The 23,234-nt window shown below is 44.3% G+C and overlaps 1 protein-coding gene across 1 annotated transcript in view; it reads left to right on the top strand.

Annotated features, from left to right (window-relative positions):
- Nucleotides 1–22,132, top strand: part of GDI2 (GDP dissociation inhibitor 2) — a 66,579-nt gene extending 44,447 nt beyond the window's left edge. The window contains exons 3-11 of the mRNA XM_060776398.2: nt 3,369–3,468; nt 4,804–4,938; nt 11,909–12,107; nt 12,488–12,619; nt 15,453–15,552; nt 15,871–16,042; nt 17,996–18,140; nt 18,650–18,704; nt 20,866–22,132. Coding sequence (XP_060632381.2) covers nt 3,369–3,468; nt 4,804–4,938; nt 11,909–12,107; nt 12,488–12,619; nt 15,453–15,552; nt 15,871–16,042; nt 17,996–18,140; nt 18,650–18,704; nt 20,866–21,024 — 1,197 coding nt within the window. The 3' untranslated portion in view covers nt 21,025–22,132. The remainder of the gene's footprint in view (nt 1–3,368; nt 3,469–4,803; nt 4,939–11,908; nt 12,108–12,487; nt 12,620–15,452; nt 15,553–15,870; nt 16,043–17,995; nt 18,141–18,649; nt 18,705–20,865) is intronic.
- The last annotated feature ends 1,102 nt before the right edge of the window (nt 22,133–23,234 follow it).

Below are 23,234 nucleotides of genomic sequence, written 5' to 3' on the forward strand. Positions count from 1 at the left end.
TAAACCGCTCCTCATAGGGCTTGTTCTCCAGACGATCATTTTAGTCGCCCTCCTCTGGACACATTCCAGCTTGTCAATATCTCTCTTGAATTGTGGTGCCCAGAATTGGACACAATATTCCAGGTGTGGTCTAACCAAAGCAGAATAGAGGGGTAGCATTACTTCCTTGGACCTAGACACTATGCTCCTATTGATGCAGGCCAAATCCCATTGGCTTTTTTTGCCGCCACATCACATTGTTGGCTCATGTTTAACTTGTTGTCCACGAGGACTCCAAGATCTTTTTCACACGTACTGCTCTCGAGCCAGGCATTGTCCCCCATTCTGTATCTTTGCATTTCGGAAAGGCAACAATTAAATATGCTAAACGTAGTTCACAACAGAACAAGACAAAAATAGTAATAGGAATAATAATGGTATCTTCCCGTTGGGTAAAAATCAAGAGCATTTTATAGCATACCATTTGACAAAGCTGACATGCAGTTTCTAATCCCTTCCAGGGATGCTGGAGGCTACGATGGGAGTCACCTTTTCTGGTTTTATTTTCGCAGTCCTGGAAATAATAATGGGTTTAGCATTTAACAAGAGATCGGGTGCATAAGATGTGATCCTCAGGCCTTGCCCTCCCATTCCAGTGGCTCTAGGACTTTGTTTCAAAGCAAACCTGTTATTTCCCATTGCCTGTTTTGTATCTAACGCTATTGGACAGGAATAGTGGTGGCACACGAGATGCTTCGGGATCATGAAGTAGTATTTAGCTTCGTTTCCCAGTTTGCTTTCCCGTGGGATTTGTGTAAAGCTCTTGGAACGCAGAGCCCCCATTAGCTGCTGCTAAAGCCACATTACTCAAGCCCTTGTAATGGATTTATGATCAGTCTGTGTGTGATTCTGCAGTAGGTCTGCTAAAAAGCCCCCCACCCAACCCATTTACTTTCGTATCCTAAATAGGCAGATTTCCTCCCTGCAAGTCTGGCTTAATTGGGAGGCTGAAATGGTTTCTGGTGATTATAGCCATGATCATCTGACAGGTTTTCTGTGGTGTGAATGAGTGGGAGGGAGAAAGCCTGAGGATTAGGATATCAGCTGCTTGTTTGGTGCCTTTTTCAAAGTCATATCCATATGCTGAGGCTATTGTTAGTAGGTGCAAAATGTGTGCAGATCCGCCATTTTACAACTTAGATTTATGAGTTTGCTAATGTTTTATCTAATAGTTGTATTATATGACGGTGGGTCAAAAAGTAATGCCTCCATCACTCTAACTTTTATTTCTTTCACGGCTACTGGACTATGAGAGTTGAATGAAAAGTAATGCCTCCAACTTCGTAACTCCTCAATAGATGGCAGTACTGGTATGCGGCAGGTACTGGCTTGTTCAGTAGACTCTCCTCTAGAGTTTCCTTTTGGCGGGAAGCCTTAGCATTTAACAGTTGTGTTGCTAAAGTGTGAAGTAGCAGAAGGTGTCACCCCAAAAGAGATTCATCAGAGTATTTAAGCTATTTATGGTGATTGTGTTGATATGAGTACTGTGCATTATTGGGAGAGTAAGTTTAAAGATGTTAAGGTGGCACCTTCTGCTGTCAAGAATTCAATGACTGCACGTTGCCTAAGTCGCATTGACTATCTGTCTGTGCAGGTTTCCATACTTCGCACTTTTTCCCCATTTTTTTTATTTGATACATCCCAACAATCAACAACATTTTGCCATACAGGACTTATTTCAATATACTTGATTCCAAAAGTAAATATTCCTTAAATGACATTTTATACATTCCTTAGTTATGTATCGCCCAACACTCACTCTCCCTTTAACAACACAACCGTTCAATGCTAAGGCTTTCCAGTTTGGTGGGAAGCTTAGCATTGAACAGTTGTGTTGTTAAAGTGCCATACTTTATACTTTAACAACACAACCGTTCAATGCTAAGGCTTCCCACCAAACTGGAACTATAAAGGAGAGTCTACTGAACAAGCCAGCACCTGCTGCATACCAGTACTGCCATCTGTTGAGGAGTTATGAAGGTGGAGGCATTACTTTTCATTCATCCCTCGTATCTATGCATGATATGGTCATTTCTTTTTCCAGTTGACTAATTAGAACCATGAATCTGAATCTAAAAGAAAGAGTCTTCATTGAATTTCTAGTTTAAGAAGGTTGTGCACCTAAGGAAATCCTTCATTGCTTGAAAAATGTTTAGGATTTGACCCCTTCTGACTTTTACCTGTTTGGGCCTCTGAAAGACTCCATTAGAATGACATTCAAATAGCTTTAAAATCATGGGATCACGAAGCAAAACCCTGAATTTTTCCAAAATTGTTTTGATGCCTGGGTTAAATGATGGCACAAGTGTACAAATTGATAGCAACTATCTTGAGCAGTAGTTATGTGTAGAGGACAGTTCGGACTATGATCTGTAGCAGCCTCAGCTCTTTTATATGTTCATTCATAACGTTTTTATGACACAGGAGGCAAAACTATTTGACCCACTCACGTATGGTCATCTTCTAGAGCAGTGTTTCTCAACCTGGGGGTCGGGACCCCTGGATGGGTTGTGAGGGGGTGTTAGAGGGGTTTCTGATGGCAAAAGACCATCAGAAAACAGTATTGTGTTTGTCATGGGGTTTCAGTGTGGGAAGTTTGGCCCAATTCTAATCTTGGTGGGGTTCAGAATGTTCTTTGATTGTAGGTGAACGATAAATCCCAGCAACTACAACTCCCAAATGTCAAGTCTATTTTCCCAAAACTCCACCAGAGTTCCTATTTGGACATATTGATTTTCATGCCAAGTTTGGTCCAGATCCATCATTGTTTTGAGTCCACAGTGCTCTCGGCATGTAGGTGAACTACAACTCCTAAACTCAAGGTCTACGTTCCCCAAGCCTCTCCAGTATTTTCTGTTGGTCATGGGAGTTCTGTGGGCCAAGTTTGGTTCAATTCTATCATTGGTGGAGTTCAGAATGTTCTTCGATTGTAGGTGGACTATAAATCCCAGCAACTACAACTCCCAAATGATGGAATCAATCCTCCCAAATCCCACCAGTATTCGAATTTGGGCATATCAGGTCTTTGTGCCAAATTTGGTCCAGTGAATGAAAATACATTCAGCATATCAGATATTTAAATTACGATTCATAACTAGCAAAATTACAGTTGTGAAATAGTAATTAAAATAATTTTAGGGTTGGGTGTCACCACAACATAAGGAACTGTATTAAGGGGTCGCAGCATTAGGAAGGTTGAGAACCACTGTTCTAGAGAAAGGTGTGTCGGAGAGCTTGGATAGCCCAGGCCTTTACTATTGGCCGACCTAGAACTTGCTTTGAGGTTGGCTAACACACAATCTTAATTTCACCATGTTTTTCTCTTCCAGCTGTACAAAAGGTTTTGCCTGCCGGGGAGTCCACCTGAGTCGATGGGCCGAGGAAGAGACTGGAATGTGGACCTGATCCCCAAATTCCTCATGGCTAATGGTGGGTTTATGGCTGCTACTTCTGGCTAAGTAAAACTCCACAGTTCCCCCTTGTAACCTGGAATTGCTGCTCTCCTGGCCACTATGTCCATTATTGTAAGAGAGGGATCATAATTTGGGGGGTTGATGTGGCTCCTAGCCTCCAACAGTTGCCCAGTACAACGTTACAGAGCCAGCATGCTCTGGAGTATTGTGTCCAGTTCTGGGCACCACAATTCAAGAGAGATATTGACAAGCTGGAATGTGTCCAGAGGAGGGCGACTAAAATGATCAAGGGCCTGGAGAACAAGTCCTATGAGGAGCGGCTTAAGGAGCTGGGCATGTTTAGCCTGAAGAAGAGAAGGCTGAGAGGAGATATGATAGCCATGTATAAATATGTGAGAGGAAGCTACAGGGAGGAGGGAGCAAGCTTGTTTTCTGCTTCCCTGGAGACTAGGATGTGGAACAATGGCTTCAAACTACAGGAAAGGAGATTCCATCTGGACATGAGGAAGAACTTCCTGACTGTGAGAGCCGTTCAGCAGTGGAACTCTCTGCCCCGGAGTGTGGTGGAGGCTCCTTCCTTGGAAGCTTTTAAGCAGAGGCTGGATGGCCATCTGTCAGGGGTGATTTGAATGCAATATTCCTGCTTCTTGGCAGAATGGGGTTAGACTGGATGGCCCATGAGGTCTCTTCCAACTCTTTGATTCTATGATTCTTACCCACAGAAATAAGCACAGCCATGTTCCAGAAGCATTCTCTCTGAAGTTTCGCCCACATCTGTGGCAGGCATATCTTCCGTAGGAGGGTTTTCCTTATAGCAAAATAATATGGTTGCACTATTTACAAGAACAAGGTTTCTGTGAAACAAATAAAGTTCAACCTTCACACTGGAGCATCACACACAAGGCCTTCTCATACTGAGGCCTACCTCACAATCAGGCCTAGTAACATTGAGGCCTATTCTCCCACTGAGGTGATCTCTCACACAGAGAAGCCTCTCTCACACAGGCAATACTAAGCAACAGTCACACCTACCGCAGCTTCTCTGAGTCGTTGCATCCATTTAACCCTTTCAGTGCTTGACTCACATTTTTGTAATTAAAAATACCTAGTTAATTTTTACTTTTTGTGACAGGCTCTTTGGCTTAGAAATGGAGATGAGCAGCACTCCCCAGAGTCAGACACAACTAGACTTAATGTCAGGGGAAACCTTTACTTTTAAATTTGTTGTGCTCACCTTGATCTGTGAGAAGAGATGGGTAATAAATAAAATATTATTATTATAATAAAACTGCTCGTCTCCTCAAGCCTGTTGCCTTCGGCTGATTCACTTTAAAACTCGTTTTGATTCCAGGCCAGCTGGTCAAGATGTTGATGTACACAGAAGTCACTCGCTACTTGGACTTCAAAGTGATTGAAGGAAGCTTTGTCTACAAAGCAGGGAAGATTTACAAAGTCCCTTCAACTGAGGCAGAAGCCTTGGCATCCAGTAAGTGCCTGTAGCTTTTTAAAAATGTCTTTTGGGGTTCTTCTGTGTTCAACATGTTGAAGGGAGATGTTGACAAGCTGGAATGTGTCCAGAGGAGGGTGACCAAAATGATCAAGGGTTTGGAGAACAAGCCCTATGAGGAGAGGCTTAAAGAGCTGGGCATGTTTAGCCTTCAGAAGAAAAGGCTGAGAGGAAACAAGAGGATGGCCATGGATCAGTATGTGAGGGGAAGTTATAAGGAGGAGGGAGCAAGCTTGTTTTCTGCTGCCCTGAACAATGGCTTCAAAAGACAGGAGATTCCACCTGAACATTAGGAAGAACTTCCTGACTGTGAGAGCTATTCAGCAGTGGAACTCTCTGCTCCAGAGTGTAGTGGAGGCTCCTCTTTTGGAGGCTTTTAAGCAGAGGCTGGGTGGCCATCTGTTGGGGTTGCTTTGAATGTGATGTTCCTGCTTCTTGGCAGAATGGGGTTGGACTGGATAGCCCACAAAGTCTCTTCCAACTCTAGGATTCTATGAGCATTATTGTTGTAGAGCAGTGGTTCTCAACCTAGAGTCCCCAGATGTTTTTGGCCTACAACTCCCAGAAATCCCAGCCAGTTTACAAGCTGTTAGGATTTCTGGGAGTTGAAGGCCAAAACCATCTGGGCACCCCAGGTTGAGAACCACTGTTGTAGAGAATTCTTGAACTAATTGGGGCTCTCAGAGATGCCGTAATGAACCCGGAAGGGCATCAGCATCTATGCACTCAGTCCACAGTGTTATCGTGTGTTTGGCTAACTTCATTAAATTTGCATGTATTCATTTGAGAAATGCTCAGAAATGAACATAGGAAATTTAACATCAGTGCAATTTAGCTGAACGAAGCCTCCCATGTCATGGCTTTGGAGAACGTTAGTACAGTGTTCCTTCACTTATTGCAGGTGTTACGTTCCAGGACCACCCGTGAAAAGTGAAAATCCGCAAAGTAGAGAATCACATTCCAAGAGAGAGACAGAAGCGAGGAAAGATTTAAAGGCACTGCATACTTTTCTTTTTGCTAGCTATAAGGAAGGGGCTATAAGGCCATGATTTACATATTGCTTTGTATTTTCTCTCTCTCTCTTCTTTTATGATTGGTTGCCTCTCTCCTGAGGAGGAGGGTGAAACCCCCTTCCACACTCCAGATATTAGGGATTCCTCATCTTCGGAGGAGGAAGGGGAGCAGGGAAGTGCTTAGGAATTGGAGGGAGAAAAAGAATCAGACGATGAAGGTTTGAAAGTGCCCACATTTCTAGAGAGACGAAAAGAAACAGAGCACAGACTGCATTCAGCTAGGATAGCTGCTAAAAACACTGAGCTAATTGAGAGATGCTCTAGCACCTCCTGCGTGGGGAATTCAGGGCTATAAATCAGTAGCAGGAGCAGTCAGCTTTCGCTGGTAACAACGACCCTGATCCTGATGTTTTCACTCCAATGGAATCTGCTTTGTGTCTGCTGCTAAGAACTTAGTTCATTATCCGTTGTGCTTAGGAATTGGAGGGAGAAAAAGAATCAGACGATGAAGGTTTGAAAGTGCCCACATTTCTAGAGAGACGAAAAGAAACAGAGCACAGACTGCATTCAGCTAGGATAGCTGCTAAAAACACTGAGCTAATTGAGAGACGCCTTAGCACCTCCTGCGTGGGGCATTCAGGGCTATAAATCAGTAGCAGGAGCAGTCAGTTTTTGCTGGTAACAACGACCCTGTACTGATGTTTTCACTCCAACGGAATCTGCTTTGTGTCTGCTGCTAAGAACTTGGTTCATCATCCGTTGTTTGATGAAAGACTGCTGTTTCTTTTGGGATTTCATAAGAAACTTTAATTTGTGTCTGGATTAAGATTTCCTGCTTTCTTTTGCACTTCTCAACTGCATTTGCTTATCCTTTGTGTTTGCTGAAGTAAAGCATTTTTCTTTTATTTTCAACATTGTCTAAAGCAGTGGTTCTCAACTTGGGGTCCCCAGATGTTTTTGGCCTACAACTCCCAGAAATCCCAGCTAGTTTACAAGCTGTTAGGCTTTCTGGGAGTTGTAGGCCAAAAACATCTGGGGACCCCAGGTTAAGAACCACTGGTCTAAAGGCTATTTTTGAAGTACAACTCAGGACATTATCATTGCCAGAAGGCAAAAACCCGTGAAACAGGGAGTCTGCAAAAAGCGAACCGCGAAGTAGCGAGGGAGCACTGTAACCATTCTGCAGGTTGAAGTTAGGGTTTGGGTCACTTCCTGTCCCCGTAATGCCTCATCCAATGCCCTTTGCCCCTCATTCCTGTCTGTCACCATCTACTTCAAATCAGAACCATTCCATATCTAACCAAAAGTCATTTGCAGTTGGTCATTTTACACATAGCCATATCTCTGATGTGGAAACTGCTCCCTTGTATAGTGCTGATGCCATAAGTTGGGTTTGTTTTTTTTTGCTTGCTTGTTTGTTTGTATTTTTTGGTGCCATAGCATAGACCACAGTGGAATGATGCTGTGTCAGTCCTGACTGCATGCCTTTGTGCACGTTCAGTCCCTTGGAGACCTGTGACATAAGCTCACTGCTAAGTTGACTGGCTGCCTTTGCATTGAGAAGGCCCCTGGGTTCAGTCTCGTGATTTCTCTGGCTTAGAAGCATCTCGAGTGGCTGGATTAAGAAGGATGCCTGAGGTCTTGGGTGGCTGCTTTCAGTTCGTGTGGATTTGTTTTGTTGCAAGCCACCTTGTGTCCAGGCTCGGAGAAAATATGGAAATCTGAAAGTTAAGAAAAGTAATACAGTGTTCCCTCGCTACTTCGCGGTTCGCTGGACTCGCTGTTTTGCAGTTTTCAAAAAAACATAATTTAAAACCTATATCGCTGTATTTTCGCTGTTTTGCGAGTTTTTGCCACCGGCGCTCTCCGAGTCGCTTTCCCTCCTTAGTCCTCCCTCCAGCCTTGAAGGGCCTTTCCTTCCTTTCCTTCACTTTATTTTAAGTTTATAAAGATTAAAATAGTGTATGACTACTAAAATAATGTATAAACATTAAAATAAATATAGCGTCCCTACATCGCGGTTTTTCACTTATTGCGGGAGATCCTGGAACGTAACCCCCTCAATAAGTGAGGGAACACTGTACTACTACTACTACTACTACTACTAATATTAATAAATAATAATAATAATAATAATAATAATAATCTTTATTTATATCCTGCCACCATCTCCCCAAAGGGGACTCAGGGTGGCTTACATGAGGCCAAGCCCAGTAGTACATTACATCAAAATAAATACAGAAGAACAGAACTAATATCACAGTAAAATAAATAAAACAGGAATACAATAAAGCAATGCAAAATAACAAAATGAGAAATCAGTCACAATTGGCGGGCCAACATAAAATGGTAAAACTCTGGATGAGATAAAAATAAAAATAAATATTTGTAAGGGAGAAGTTCGTAGGGGACGGAATAGTGGAGACAGGACTTCAAACAGGTGGGGTGTGTGTGCAATATTATTATTATTATTATTATTATTATTATTATTTACAGTATTTATATTCCGCCCTTCTCACCCCGCAGGGGACTCAGGGCGGATTACAGTGTACACATATATGGCAAACGTTCAATGCCAATTTGACATACAACGTATACAGACATACACAAAGGCTATTTAACGTTTTCTGGCCGCCAGGGGAGCCGTCGCTTTCATCGTCCATCTGCGACACTGATTAAGTACTTCCGCATTCCCCGCATGCTTTGCTGGAGTGCTTTTGTTGGAGTATTTTTTATGGCCTCATAAATTAGTTAATTTAGCCTCCCCACACAAGGTGGTACCTAATTTTCCTACTTGACAGATGCAACTGTCTTTCGGGTTGCAAAGGTCGACAACAGGCTACACACAATTGGTTGGAAGCCCACTCCAACCTGGGCTGGCTTCGAACTCATGACCTTTTGGTCAGAGGGATCTTAATGCTGCTGACACTCAGCCAGCTGCGCCACAGTCCCGGTGGCAGCAATGAGGGCAGCATTTTGAAAGGAACAACAAAAAAGAGGTACTGTATATACTCGAGTATAAGCCGACCCGAATATAAGCCGAGGCACCTAATTTTACCACAAAAAAACTGGGAAAATGTATTGACTCGGGTATAAGCTGACAATGGGAAATGCAGCAGCTACTAGTAAATTTCAAAATAAAAATAGATACCAATAAAATTATATTAATTTAGGCATTAGTAGGACTGGGTCTGAACAAAATGTCTTTATTCTATAGAACGCACACTTTAAACCCAGTGGGAAGCCGGGGTGCCCGAAGAGAGATTGTTAGAGACTTCCAGAAGTAATGGGCCTTAGAGTCTTTAAAAGTACAACAAAGTCTTTATTAAGGAACAAATCTTCAAACAAAACTTCACGGCTTTACTATTCAAGTCTTTAAGAGACTGGCACTAACTTGGTTTGACTGTACTATCCCATAAGGAAGAACTCTTTATAATCCCTCCCAGGCCGTCCATCACCTAGGCCTCGCTGGTCTGGGTAATACTGCCAATCCCCAAATGCGTCAGGAAACCGAGTAACCTACCAGACGAAACTAGAAGATGTTTAGCTGGAATTCTGTGGTTCTGCAGTGATGTCCTGTGGAAACTTCAGGGCTGTTTTCCCCTCTGGTGCTGTGAGGCTGAGAGGCTGTGAGCTCTCAGCCAGAGCCTTTGGGACCTTTTCCTTCTGTTTCCCTGGAACTGGATGGTCACTGGATGACCCCTGGATGGTCGCTGGATGGACCCCAGATCACCTTTGGATAATCCCCGGATGGCTATTTCTATTTCCCCGGAAGGTTTTGAGGAATGAAGCCTTTCCTACGGGACTAGCTGATCTGCGTCCTATAGACTGGCTTCCTTGTGTGACTGAAAATAGGCCCCTTCCCTCCAAAAGGCAAAAAGGGGGCGGGACCAGGGATCCTAACTATAACTGGCAGGTGGCTTACCCTATAAATGCAAATTATAACAGGAAACCCCCTGCTGCAAAATCCCAAACATGGGTTTGCACACAAACATATAAACACAGCAAATAAATCTGGAGCTCCTGGAACAGCTGTTCCAGAACAGTAGGTTAAATGTTTTTGAATATTTACATACAACTGTAATTCAAGATAAGACTGTCCAACTCTGATTAAACCATTATTCTAACCTTTTTCAATGTAAATATGCTTACATGTCCTCCAATAATAATAAATAGAGTAAAATAATAATAATAATAGAGTAAAATAATAAATGTAACAATAACAATAAATAGAGTAAAATAGTAAGTGCAATAACAACACCAATAATAAAATAATAAATGCAATTTATATTATTTATCGTGTCAGGGCAACCAGACCATTGTATTACATTTCTAACAGAACAAAACAAACAGATAAAAAAAACACAAAGTTTGCAAACTTGGTATTTGGTTAAATGTCCTTTGCCCAGTATCTGGCCACTTGGAGTGCTTCTGGTGTTGCCGCAAGAAGGTCCTCCCTTGTGCATGTGGCAGGGCTCAGGGTGCATTGCAGCAGGTGGTCAGTGGTTTGCTCTTCTCCACACTGGCATGTCGTGGATTCCACCCTGTAGCCCCATTTCTGAAGGTTGGCTCTGCATCTTGTGGTGCCAGAGTGCAGTCTGTTCGGCGCATTCAAATCGCCCAGTCTTCTTTGTGCCCAGGGGGGAGTCTCTCATTAGGTATCAGCCATTGATTGAGGTTCTGGGTTTGAGCCTGCCACTTTTGGACTCTCGCTTGCTGAGGTGTTCCAGCGAGTGTCTCTGTAGATCTTAGAAAACTATTTCTTGATTTGAGTCATTGACGTGCTGGCTGATACCCAAACAAGGGATGGGCTGGAGATGTCACTGCCTTGGTCCTTTCACTATTGGCTGCTACTTCCCAGCAGATGTCAGGTGGTGCACTACCAGCTAAACAGTGTAATTTCTCCAGTGGTGTAGGGCGCAGACACCCCGTGATAATGCGGCATGTCTCATTAAGAGCCACATCCACTGTTTTAGCGTGGTGAGATGTGTTCCACACTGGGCATGTGTACTCAGCAGCAGAGTAGCATAGTGCAAGGGCAGATGTCTTCACTGTGTCTGGTTGTGATCCCCAGGTTGTGCCAGTCAGCTTTCGTATGATATTGTTTCTAGCGCCCACTTTTTGCTTGATGTTCAGGCGGTGTTTCTTGTGGGTCAGAGCACGGTCCAGAGTGACTCCCAGGTATTTGGGTGCGCTGCAATGCTCCAGTGGGATTCCTTCCCAGGTAATCCTCAGAGCTCAGGATGCTTGTCTGTTCTTGAGATGAAAGGCACATGTCTGTGTTTTAAATGGATTAGGGATCAGCTGGTTTTCCCTGTAATAGGCAGTAAGAGCGCCGAGAGCTTCGGAGAACTTCTGTTCAATCATCTCAAAGCTCCCTGCTTGAGCGGTAATGGCACGATCATCAGCATAGATGAAGCTCTCTGTCCCTTCTGGCAGTGGCTGGTCATTTGTGTAGATGTTGAACATGGATGGAGCAAGCACGCTCCCCTGAGGATCTATCCCTAATCCATCTTCTGTTTCTGCCATCTGCTTCTCTGGCCCTGGAACTCAACAAAAAACCTCCTGTTTTGTAGAAGGTTTCCTATGAGGCGGGTGAGATGGTAGTCCTTTGTGATACTATACTTTTTTTCAGGAGGAGGCGGTGGTTTACAGTATCATAAGCCACTGACATAAGCTACTTCTCTGGCCCTAGAACTCAAATAAATGTAATAATAATAACAACAACAACAACAACAAAGTAAAATAATAAATAACATTGACTCGAGTATAAGCCAGGGGAGATTTTATCAGCCAAAAAAAAAGTACTGAAAAATTAGGCTTATATTCGAGTATATACAGTATATGGTAACTTTCCAAAGGCACACCGGAAAAGCCAGGTTTTGAGGTCCTTCTTGAATTGTGGGAGTTGACCCAACCTTTCCCTGGCTTTGTAGGTCTGATGGGCCTGTTTGAGAAAAGGCGCTTCAGGAAATTCCTCGTGTACGTCGCCAACTTCGACGAGAACGATTCCCGCACTTTCGAAGGCGTCGACCCCAAGAAGAACACCATGCGCGACGTGTACAAGAAGTTCGACTTGGGCCAAGACGTCATAGATTTCACCGGCCATGCTCTTGCACTGTACAGGACCGATGAGTAAGTTGTGTGCCTTTCCTTGCGTTTGGGAGAGCCTCTCACTTTTGGAAAATGGTGAAATCAAGGCTCCCGCCCCAGAGCTTCACATCTCAGGGAATTGCAAGATTGTAGGAGACTTCTGTCTAACACAGGCATGGGCAAACTTGGGCTCTCCCTCCAGTTGTTTTGGACTTCAACTCCCACAATTCCTAACAGCCTACCGGCTGTTAGGAATTGTGGGAGTTGAAGTCCAAAACAACTGGAGGGAGGGCCCAAGTTTGCCCATGCCTAGCAATAGTGGAACAGCACACATTGGCAGGATTTACGGAGAGTTTTGACCCTGAGCAGCAATCCCAATGTTGTTATTTTATCTAAACTCTCTCTCTCTCTCTCTGTTTCAGCTACCTAGACCAACCCTGCCATGAATCAATCAACAGGATTAAATTGTACAGCGAGTCTCTAGCTAGATATGGCAAAAGCCCCTACCTGTATCCACTTTATGGCCTAGGGGAGCTGCCCCAGGGATTTGCAAGGTGAGATCCCTTTTCTTGTGTACACTTCTACAATTGGATTTACAGGACTGAAATGGGTTGCTGTTGTTTATACCTGCAGCTATTGCTGCATTTTATGGATTTTGTGACATGGGATACCCACCTTCATAACTCCTCAACAGATGGAAGTACTGGTATGCGGCAGGTACTGGCTTGTTCAGTAGACTCTCCTCTACAGTTCCATTTTGGCAGGAAGCCTTAGAATTGAGTGGTTGTGTTGTTAAAGTGCGAAGTATGGAACTCTGCACAGACAGTTGGTCAGTGCGACTTAAGCAACCTGCAGTCATTGAATTCTTGACCGCAGAAGGTGTCACCCCAAAGGAGATTCACCAGAGAATGCAAGCTGTTTATGGTGATTGTGTTGATGTGAGGACTGTGCGTTCTTGGGCGAGTAAACTTAAAGATGTTGAGGTGGGAACATCTGACTTGTGTGACAAACAAAGAGTTGGACACCCTGTGACAGCAACCACCGAGTTTCACAAGCAAAAGGTTGACAGATTGATTCAGGACGATCGTTGTATCACTCAGAGAAAAATTTCAAGCATAATCAGCATTTCACAAGAATGTATGGGTCACATTATTGCTTTGCTTGTCTATCGGAAGATCTGTGCATGATGGGTTGCAGAAACAGAGTGTTGATTTCTTCCATGACGGCTTCCGAAAACTTGTTCATCGTTGGCAGAAATGGATCCAATTGTCTGGTGGTTATGTGGAAAAGTGAATAGTGGTCGTTAAAGAGCACATTCAAAGGATTATTTCTGCATTTGATTTATTAAAATATTCCCATCCAAACCCAAGTAACGAAGGTTGGGCATTACTTTTCATTCAACTCTCATATTTATATTCACTGTTTTGTTATATTATTGTTTGTGCAATTTTTGTATTTTACAAGTTTGCACCTTTGAGTGCTTTGTGAGCTGCCCCGAGTTCCTCCTGGAGATGGTGGCAGGGTATAAATAAAGTTTTGTTGTTCTTGTTCTTGTTGTTATTTGAAACACCACAAGGTTAGTATACAGCAAACAAGATCACTGCTGGCTGTTGCATTGGATCACACATCGGACACTTCCCAAGTGTCTAGGACTGTGTGATGTATTGGTGAATAATGCGTGCAGGTCCGAGTAGGGTGACTATTTGCAGCTGGCAGATGGTAATTTTGTCAGCGCCGATTGTGTTTAAGTGCAGGCCAAGGTTTTTAGGTACTGCACCCAGAGTGCCAGTCACCACTGGGACCACTTTTACTGGCTTGTGCCAGTCTTTGCAGTTCAATCTTTAAATCCTCATATTGTGTCAGCTTCCCTAGCAGTTTCTCTTTTATCCTGCTGTTGCCTGGGATTGCAACATTGACGATCCATACTTTGTTTTTTAACACCATTGTAAGTGGATTAATATCGGCAACTAATGATGACAGTTGCCAACATACAATGAGCACATAGCCAAGTGGATTGTAAGATTACAAGGGAGGAAGTGAGAATTTGTCAGTTCTAACTACAGCCTTGAATGTAGAGAAAGCATAATCCAGATGGAAATAAAAGCCAGTGACGGTTTCACTTAGTAAAATAAGGCCTTGTGTAGCTCCTGAATTCGAACCTGGCTCCTCGTGCAGCAAAATAGTAAACTCGTGTTCGACTCTGTGGATTGGTGCTGTGAAGGGGTCGTTAAACTGCTGCCACCAATTGTAACGATGACCGTTTTAATGCCACCAAATGTGAAGGTGTGAGTGGTAAAACACCCACTGCCACCTAATCTATGAGGGAAGCCGGGAAACGATTAATATCAACCTAGGAGCTATTTTATAAAGGAACTGTTTCTTACAGAAGGCTTTATTCACTTGATAGTGTAGCGTTTACTTTCTTGGCTTGACTTTACTATTGTAGGCTGTTCAACTTAGGAGCAACTGTATCAGGCAAGGCTTGAGGAAAACAGTAACAAGTTTATTTTAACAGGAGTATAACAATGTATAACTGTTCTTCAAAAGAGGCACAAATCTTGATGGATACATTGGAAAGGTTTCATGAATAAACTCAGGCAAACACTTCATAAGGTTTCACAGCTGGTACAACAGGCTTAAACCCAGCCAAACCTTAATTCAGAATCAACAACCCCCTGTACCGGGTCCTTCTCTGCAACCACTTGGTCACCAATTGATTCCCTGAATCTCCACCAAGAGATTCAGTCTTTCCCTATAGCATACTGGCTACAGACACATTCCCTGAATCTCCACCAAAAGATTCAGTTCACTCAGTAGCTCGCTGGCGTACTGACTAATTCCCTGTTTCTCCCACTAGAGAAATCAGTCCCTTCCTGTAGCTCACCGGCCACAGACTGCCACTTTCAAAAAGCTGCGCCGTGAAGTGATAGTTGGCTCCGCCCCCGTTGCTATGGCAACTCAGCTCAAGCCACTAGCCACCATCTCTAACACAATATAATCTCCCATACTTACCATCCCTAAACCACTGTCCAAACTACACATAACCAAAGAATAAAACTTACACATCGTCACAGGTGCTCATCTCCATTTCTCTGCCAAAGAGCCGCCGTTGTCCATAGACACCTCCAAGGTCATGTGGCCAGCATGACTGCATGGAGTGCTATTACCTTCCCACTGGAGCAGTACTTATTGATCTACTCACATTTGCATGTTTTCAAACTGCTAGGTTGCCAGAAGCTGGAGCCAACAATGGGAGCTCACCCTGCTCCCTGGAATCGAACCGCTGACCTTTCAGTCAGCAAGTTCAGCATCTCAGCGGTTTAACCTGCTGCGCCCCCAGGGCACCATGCAGCAGGATATCATGCAATGTTTGTGTTTCGTTCACAGGCTAAGTGCCATCTATGGCGGGACCTACATGCTGAACAAGCCCATTGAAGAGATTGTCATAGAAAACGGCAAAGTGGTTGGCGTGAAGTCAGAAGGAGAGGTAAAGTAGTGGTGCTATTAACTCCTGTTCAAAACTGCTTAACCTGGGCCATCTTGGGCCCTCCAGGTATTTTGGACTTTAACTCCCACAATTCCTAACAGCCGGTAGGCTGTTAGGAATTGTGGGAGTTGAAGTCCAAAATACCTGGAGGGCCCAAGTTGGCACATACCTGTGCTTCCAAAGGGAATGGGGATGGCTTCCTGTGCCAGTTGTTTGCTGGCCGCTCTTCGTATTCTTCCACTGACTAGTATTGAATCCAGATTACCTAGTGAGTGAGGAAACCCCTCGTTCTCAACCTGGGCGCCTGCTTCCTTGCAGATTGCCCGCTGCAAGCAGCTCATCTGCGACCCCAGCTACGTTCCGGACAGAGTCAAAAAAGTCGGCAAAGTGATACGGGTCATCTGCATCATGAGTCACCCTATCAAGAACACCAACGACGCCAATTCGTGCCAGATCATCATTCCCCAGAACCAAGTGAACAGGAAATCGGGTAAGTGCAAGAGCAGCCCAGTCTTCTGGTTGGGTGTCAGCCCCACAAATTCTCTTCGCAAAGACAAGGGGCTCAGTACAACTCTGGTCCTGTAAGGTGGGAGTCTTAGGTTTTGCAAAACCTGTTAATAGCAATTATGTATGATGGGGTGAATCTTGACTCATGGCACAGAACAAGATGTGGGGAGATTTAACAACCTTTGCAAGGTCAACCTAGTTAGTCCCAGTGGTCAGGAGTTCTGGGAGCTGAAGTTGCAAACATCTGGAGGACCCAAGTTTGGCAACTACTGCCTTAGAGGATGCTTTGAAGCTGAATGATAGCACTGGTCTTCTGCTATATGCAGATAATGTATTTATTTATCGTATCAGGAGCAAACCAAGGCTACAGTTGTAATTTATTTAAAAAACACAAAGTTTTAAAACTTTGCAATTATATTAAACTAGCCATCCCCTGCCATGTGTTGCTGTGGCCCCGTCTGTGTATATGTATTTTGTGTGTGTGTATGAGTGTGTATATATTTGTGTATATATGTGGTTGCGCGCATAAATGGGTTTGCGCATGTGTTGTAATGTAATTTTTGTTTTTTGGCTTTTTAAGTCTCTTCCGCTGTGATTTTCAGTGTTTTTATGAGTGATGGTCACTTGTTGGCCTGAGAGGTGTCCTGTGTCCAAATTTGGTGTCAATTCGTCCAGTGGTTTTTGAGTTATGTTAATCCCACAAATGAACATTACATTTTTATTTATATAGATGTCCTTTGACCAGTAACTGGCGACTTGTAGTACCTCTGGTCTTGCTATAAGAAGGTCCTCCATTGTGCATGTGGCAGGGCTTAGGTTGCATTGCAGTAGGTGGTCTGTAGTTTGCTCTTCTCCACACCCGCATGTTGTGGATTCCACTTTGTAGCCCCATTTCTATGATTCTATGATTAAATGTCCTTTGACCAGTATCTGGCCACTTGGAGTGCCTCTGGTGTTGCTGCAAGAAGATCCTCCATTGTGCATGTGGCAGGGCTCAGATTGCATTGTAGTAGGTGGTCTGTGGTTTGCTCTTCTCCTCCCTCGCATGTCATGGCCCCATTTCTGAAAGTTGGCTCTGCATCTCTTGATGCCAGAGCGCAGTCTGTTCAGTCGCCCAGTCCTCTGTGTGCCCAGGGGGGAGTCTCTCATTTGGTATCAGCCATTGATTGAGGTTCTGGGTTTGAGCCTGCCACTTTTGGACTCTTGCTTGCTGAGGTGTTCCAGCAAATGTCTCTGTACATCTTAGAAAACTGTTTCTAGATTTAAGTTGTTGACGTGCTGGCTGATACCCAAACAGGGGATGAGCTGGAGATGTCATGCCTTGGTGCTTTCACTATTGGCTGCTACTTCCCGGCGGATGTCAGGTGGTGCAATACTGGCTAAACAGTGTAATTTCTCCAGTGGTGTAGGGCGCAGGCACCCCGTGATAATGCGGCATGTCTCATTAAGAGCCACATCTACTGTTTTAGTGTGGTGAGATGTGTTCCACACCGGGCATGCATACTCAGCAGCAGAGTAGCATAGCGCAAGGGCAGATGCCTTCACTGTGTCTGGTTGTGATCCCCAGGTTGTGCCAGTCAGCTTTCGTATGATGTTATTTCTAGCACCCACTTTTTGCTTGATATTCAAGCAGTGCTTCTTGTAGCTCAGAGCACAGTCCAGGATAAAACCCAGATATTTGGGTGTGCTGCAGTGCTCCAATGCGATTCCTTCCCAGATTATATTTCATTACTTAGTAGGACATAGAGCAGGATGTTTCCATTTTGGAGCAAAATTGCTTATACTCAGAGCCTCAGAAGCGTCTGGATCTGAATCCATCAGAAGAGTTTGCTCTCCTTCCCGCCATCTCACTTGAGAAAGGATGGTTTTGCAGCACTCAACTATGAGCACTTTCTATTTAGACTTTGGCCTAACTTGGCTCCCCTTTGCCTTCCAGACATCTATGTCTGCATGATCTCCTCTGCACACAACGTGGCGGCGCAAGGGAAGTACATTGCCATTGTGAGCACCACCGTGGAGACGAGCGACCCAGAGAAGGAGATCAAGCCCGCCTTGGAGCTTCTTGAGCCAATTGAGCAGAAGTAAGTCCTCTGGCAGCAATTACCCTTTTCAGACACCGTTGGAGAGGCATTTCATTCCAGAAGAAGATCTCTAAGCAATGCAAGGCGAGCTCCACATGTGACATTTTGGAGATGGTGCTTCCAGTAGATAGCTGAGCATCTAAGTCAAGCATGGGCACACTTGGGCCTTACCTCCAGGTGTTTTGGACTTCAACTCCCACAATTCCTAACAGCCGGTAGGCTGTTAGGAATTGTGGGAGTTGAAGTCCAAAACACCTGGCGGTAAGGCCCAAGTGTGCCCATGCCCGGCCTAAAAACCTCCTGGGCACTTAATTGGGGACATTTAACGTGCAACGTGTGCACTTAACATTCCCTCCAAATGCAAAAGATGGGTTTGCAGATACTCTTTCCATCATACAAGTGTTTTAGAATCCCTGCTATCATGCAAACCAGCTTCTCATGACTGTTGTCATACTGTGTTGTATCCGAACACACTCCTAAACCATCCTTCTCCCTTTTCCCCCCTCTAGGTTTGTTAGTGTCTGCGACCTGTTTGCACCAACCGACTTGGGAAGAGAGAGCCAGGTTTGTGTGATGTGGGCACTATTGGGGGAATATTGGGTATCTATAACAGGAATATTCAATACTGTATGTGAAGTTATGGTAGGAAACAGGAGGGGAAATGCTCAGGATGCTCTGATAAGGTTTTAAACATAATAATAATTATAATAATTATAATAATAAATATAATTACAATAATATAATAATATAATATAATAATAATAATAAATATTATAATAATAATAATATAACAACAACAACACTATATTTATATTCCACCCTTCTCACCCCAAAGGGGACTCACAGTACACATACACGGCAAACATTCAATGCCACTTTGTATAGACAATAGACAGACAGACAGAACAGAAGGAGGTGGTTTGTTTTGACTCAGTGTCCAGCTGTTTTTGGTGCCATAGAAGGTTGGGCTCGAGTCCAGGGGGTGCTGTTGCTGTATCCTCTATGACGAAGAGCCATCAGGACTTCCTCCTTCCTTTTGGTCACCCAGCATTTTCTGTTGTTCTTTCTTTATGGCATCATAAAACACCTCTCCTGCTCTTAGTGGTACCTAATTTCTCTAATCACAGCTAAAGCTGTTTCCGAATTGCTTAGGTAAACAATGAGCTAGGCTGACAGTTGGCAGCTCACGCCAACCCGGGGCTTCAAACTTGCAACCTTTACATTTTTATTTATATAAATACTAGCTGTACCCGCCATGCGTTGCTGTGGCCAACCTTCCGTCTTTCTCTCCCTACTTCCTTCACTCCCTCTTTCCTTCCTTCCTTCCTTCCTTCCTTCCTTCCTTCCTTCCTTCCTTCCTTCCTTCCTTCCCGCCTTTCCTTCTCTTCTTCCTTCTCTATCTTTCCTTCCTTTCCCATTTTTCTTTCTCTTCTGCTGTCTCTCTTTCCTTCCCTCCCTTTCTCTACATCTTCCCCCCTTCCTTCACTCCCTTTCCTTCCTTCTTTCCCTTCTTTCTTTCCTTCTGTCCTTCCTTCCTTCCCTAACTTTCCTTCCTTACCCTTTTCCCCCCTCCCTTTCTCTCCTTTCTTCCTTTACCTCTTTCCTTCCTTCTCTCTTTGCTTCCATACTTCTGTCTCCCTTTCCTTCTTTCCCTCCCTCTTTCTTTTCTTTCTTTCTTTCTTTCTTTCTTTCTTTCTTTTCTCTCTCCCCTTCCCTCCCTCTTTCTTCCCTTTTTTCTGTATTGTCATTTAGCTTTTGGGGACTTTTAAAGTCCCTTCTGCTGTGTTTTTCAGCGTTTTTATGAGTGAAGGACATACATTGGGTGGTTAGGTGTCTTGTGTCCAAATTTGGTGTCAATTTGTCTAGTGGTTTTTGAGTTCTGTTAATCTCACAAACGAACATTACATTTTTATTTATATAGATATATATAGCGTCCCTACTTTGCGGATATTCAATTTTCGCTGGTGGTCCTGGAATGTAACACCCGCAATAAGTGAGGGAACACAGTATACGAGTGTTGGTGCTTCTTCGTTTTCATAGAATCATAGAATCATAGACTCAAAGAGTTGGAAGAGACCTCCTGGGCCATCCAGTCCAACCCCATTCTGCCAAGAAGCAGGAATACTGCATTCAAATCACCCCTGACAGATGGCCATCCAGCCTTTGTTTGAAAGCTTCCAAAGGAGCCTCCACCACACTCCGGGGCAGAGAGTTCCACTGCTGAACGGCTCTCACAGTCAGGAAGTTCTTCCTTATGTTCAGATGGAATCTCCTGTCTTGTAGTTTGAAGCCATTGTTCCATTGCGTCCTAGTCTCCAAGGAAGCAGAAAACAAGCTTGCTCCCTCCTCCCTGTGGCTTCCTCTCACATATTTATACATGGCTATCATCATATCTCCTCAGCCTTCTCTTCTTCAGGCTAAACATGGCCAGCTCCTTAAGCCGCTCCTCATAGGGCTTGTTCTCCAGACCCTTGATCATTTTAGTCGCCCTCCTCTGGACACATTCCAGCTTGTCAATATGTCTCTTGAATTGTGGTGCCCAGAATTGGACACAATATTCCAGGTGTGGTCTAACCAAAGCAGAATAGAGCATGGGGAGCATGACTTCCCTAGATCTAGACACGATGCTCCTATTGATGCAGGCCAAAATCCCATTGGCTTTTTTGGACGCCACATCACATTGTTGGCTCATGTTTTCAAGAAGTTCTCTTTCTCCTTTCCCCAGATCTTCATTTCCCGCACTTACGACGCCACCACCCACTTTGAGACGACATGCGACGACATCAAAGACATTTACAAGCGGATGATGGGCTCGGACTTCGACTTCGAGGAGATGAAGCGGAAGAAGAACGACATCTACGGGGAGGAGGAGCAGCAGCAGTAGTAGTGGCCGTAGTAATAATAATAATAATAATGAGGGTGCTTTGGGGGAGGGAGGGATTTGGGGGGGGGGGTCTCAAGTTCGCTCTCCGCTGGCTGGTGTCGATGCGTCTGCCCAAGAGGCACTTAAGCGAAGCTCCGTACGACGTTCAAATATTGTAAGGCCTGCTTCTTCTTCTTTTTTCTTTTTTTGGTAATCATATCTCTTGAGATTGAAAAGAGTCCTGCACTGGTTAAAAAAACGAAACGCTCCTCCCTTCCCCTCTTCGGATTATAATAATCATGTGTTAATTCTTCTTTAAGCAAAGGTTGCTGTGTCAAAATTGGCAGATGCTGACACTTCTCGACCACGTCTAACTGTTGCTAACTTTTTTTTGACTTTGGGGAGAAGCCGCTTTCGATGATTTCGTAGATTTTGAGGAGAAGCCGCTTTCGATGATTTCGTAGATTTCCGAGGGGCCACAAATCAAAAGGAATTAAAATCCGACTCGGGTTAAACGCTCGTCTGAAACGTCACAGCCTCCTCTTGGGTTTGTGTTTCAGCCAAAGCAACGGGTGTTTTTGGGGGGGGGTCTCCCCCAAAACAGCCTCTTCCCCTCTAGTCCTAATTCCACATCAAGCTGGATCATGGCCAAAGCCCACCACAACCCTGTCTCCACTTTGGCGGGGTCTCAACCCAGTGCTCTCCTCTTTTTCTCCCCTCCTCTTCCCTCAAAGCTTCTCGACTCGAAAGGCTTCTCGAAACCTAAACGAAAACCGTTTACACCTGTTGGGACACAACTGGGCCGCTCAGGCTTTTTTTGTGTTTTAAACGCGATCATTATTATTATTACTAATAATAATAAAAACAAAACAAAATACTTGGTGGAAGAATGAAAACTCCAAAGCAAGGCAAAGCATGTGTGTGTGTGTGTATATTGTGTTCTCTCCTCCTCCAAATTTCCTTTCTCTTCTGTATTCCTTCCCACCCTCTCCCCGGTCTGGTTGTTTCTCAGGTGTGGACCAAGCTGCACTGCAGTAAGCGATTTGACGGAGCCTGGGTTTTCGGGGGGGAAAGAAAGAGCTCCGGATGACTTCTGTACTGCCCAGTAAAGCCAACTTCTGGAAACCGAGTCCCATGCTGTGGTCTCATTCACTCTTGGCCCACCCATTACACTCACGTAGTTGTAGGCCTCCCACTTTTAGTTCAGCTTTCAAGTGGAGTCTGTGAGTTTAGAGTTCTGGAAGACATTTACTTAGGTCAGTGGTTCTCAACCTGGGGTCCCCAGATGTTTTTGGCCTACAACTCCCAGAAATCCCAGCCAGTTTACCAGCTGTTAGGATTTCTGGGAGTTGAAGGCCAAAAACATCTGGGGACCCCAGGTTGAGAACCACTGACTTAGGTGATCCCTCATAGCCCGAGAATGATGGTCCTCCAAGTCTAGTGCCTTGGTGGCGAGTTTGTAGGTGGCTGTGGAGCCCTATTCTGACACTACAAGCCGTAGTACATAAATCACAAAGGTAATTTTTTTTGCAGCTTATATTACTTACTTAGGAAATCCCTCATAGTCAGAGGATGATGGTCCTCCAAGGTCAGTGTTCTGTCGGTGGGTCCGTAGGTGACTGTGGAGCCCTATTCTTGATCTATGTCTTCTCCCACAGTTTCCAGGCAATTTTTTTTGGAGCTTATATTACTTACTCAGGCAATCCCTCGTAGTCCGAGGATGATGGTCCTCCAAGAGTAGTGTCCTGGGAGTGGGTCCGTAGGTGACTGTGGAGCCCTATTCTTGACCTGCGTGTTCTTCTGTAGTGAGGGCATTGGTTTCCAGGTGGAAGATGGTCCCAGTCGGGGTTGGCTTGACGCACCTTCCTCTTGGCACGTTTCTCTCTTTCACCCTTCATTTGTGCCACTTCAAATTCTGCAACACTGCTGGTCACAGCTCACCTACAGCTGGAGCGTTCAAGGGCCGAGACTTCCCAGTTCTCAGTGTCTATGCCAGAGTTTTGTTTGTTTTGTTTTGTTTTTTTTGCTAAAATCAAAGTTTATTTCTTTCAATATACATATAGGACAAAACATTCTACAATGGAATTACATAAGATGCCCAGGGTTGGAGTTGTGTGTTTTTGGTTTTGTTTGGGGTTTTGGTTTTTTGAGTGAGGCATGACTTTTGTGTTGATGGAAACATTTTATCCCTATAAAAGGTGTTATCAACCACTCACATGAAGTGAAATCTG

This window comes from Anolis sagrei, chromosome 5 (assembly GCF_037176765.1).
Source record: "Anolis sagrei isolate rAnoSag1 chromosome 5, rAnoSag1.mat, whole genome shotgun sequence".
In the NCBI taxonomy this organism is placed as follows: domain Eukaryota; kingdom Metazoa; phylum Chordata; class Lepidosauria; order Squamata; family Dactyloidae; genus Anolis; species Anolis sagrei.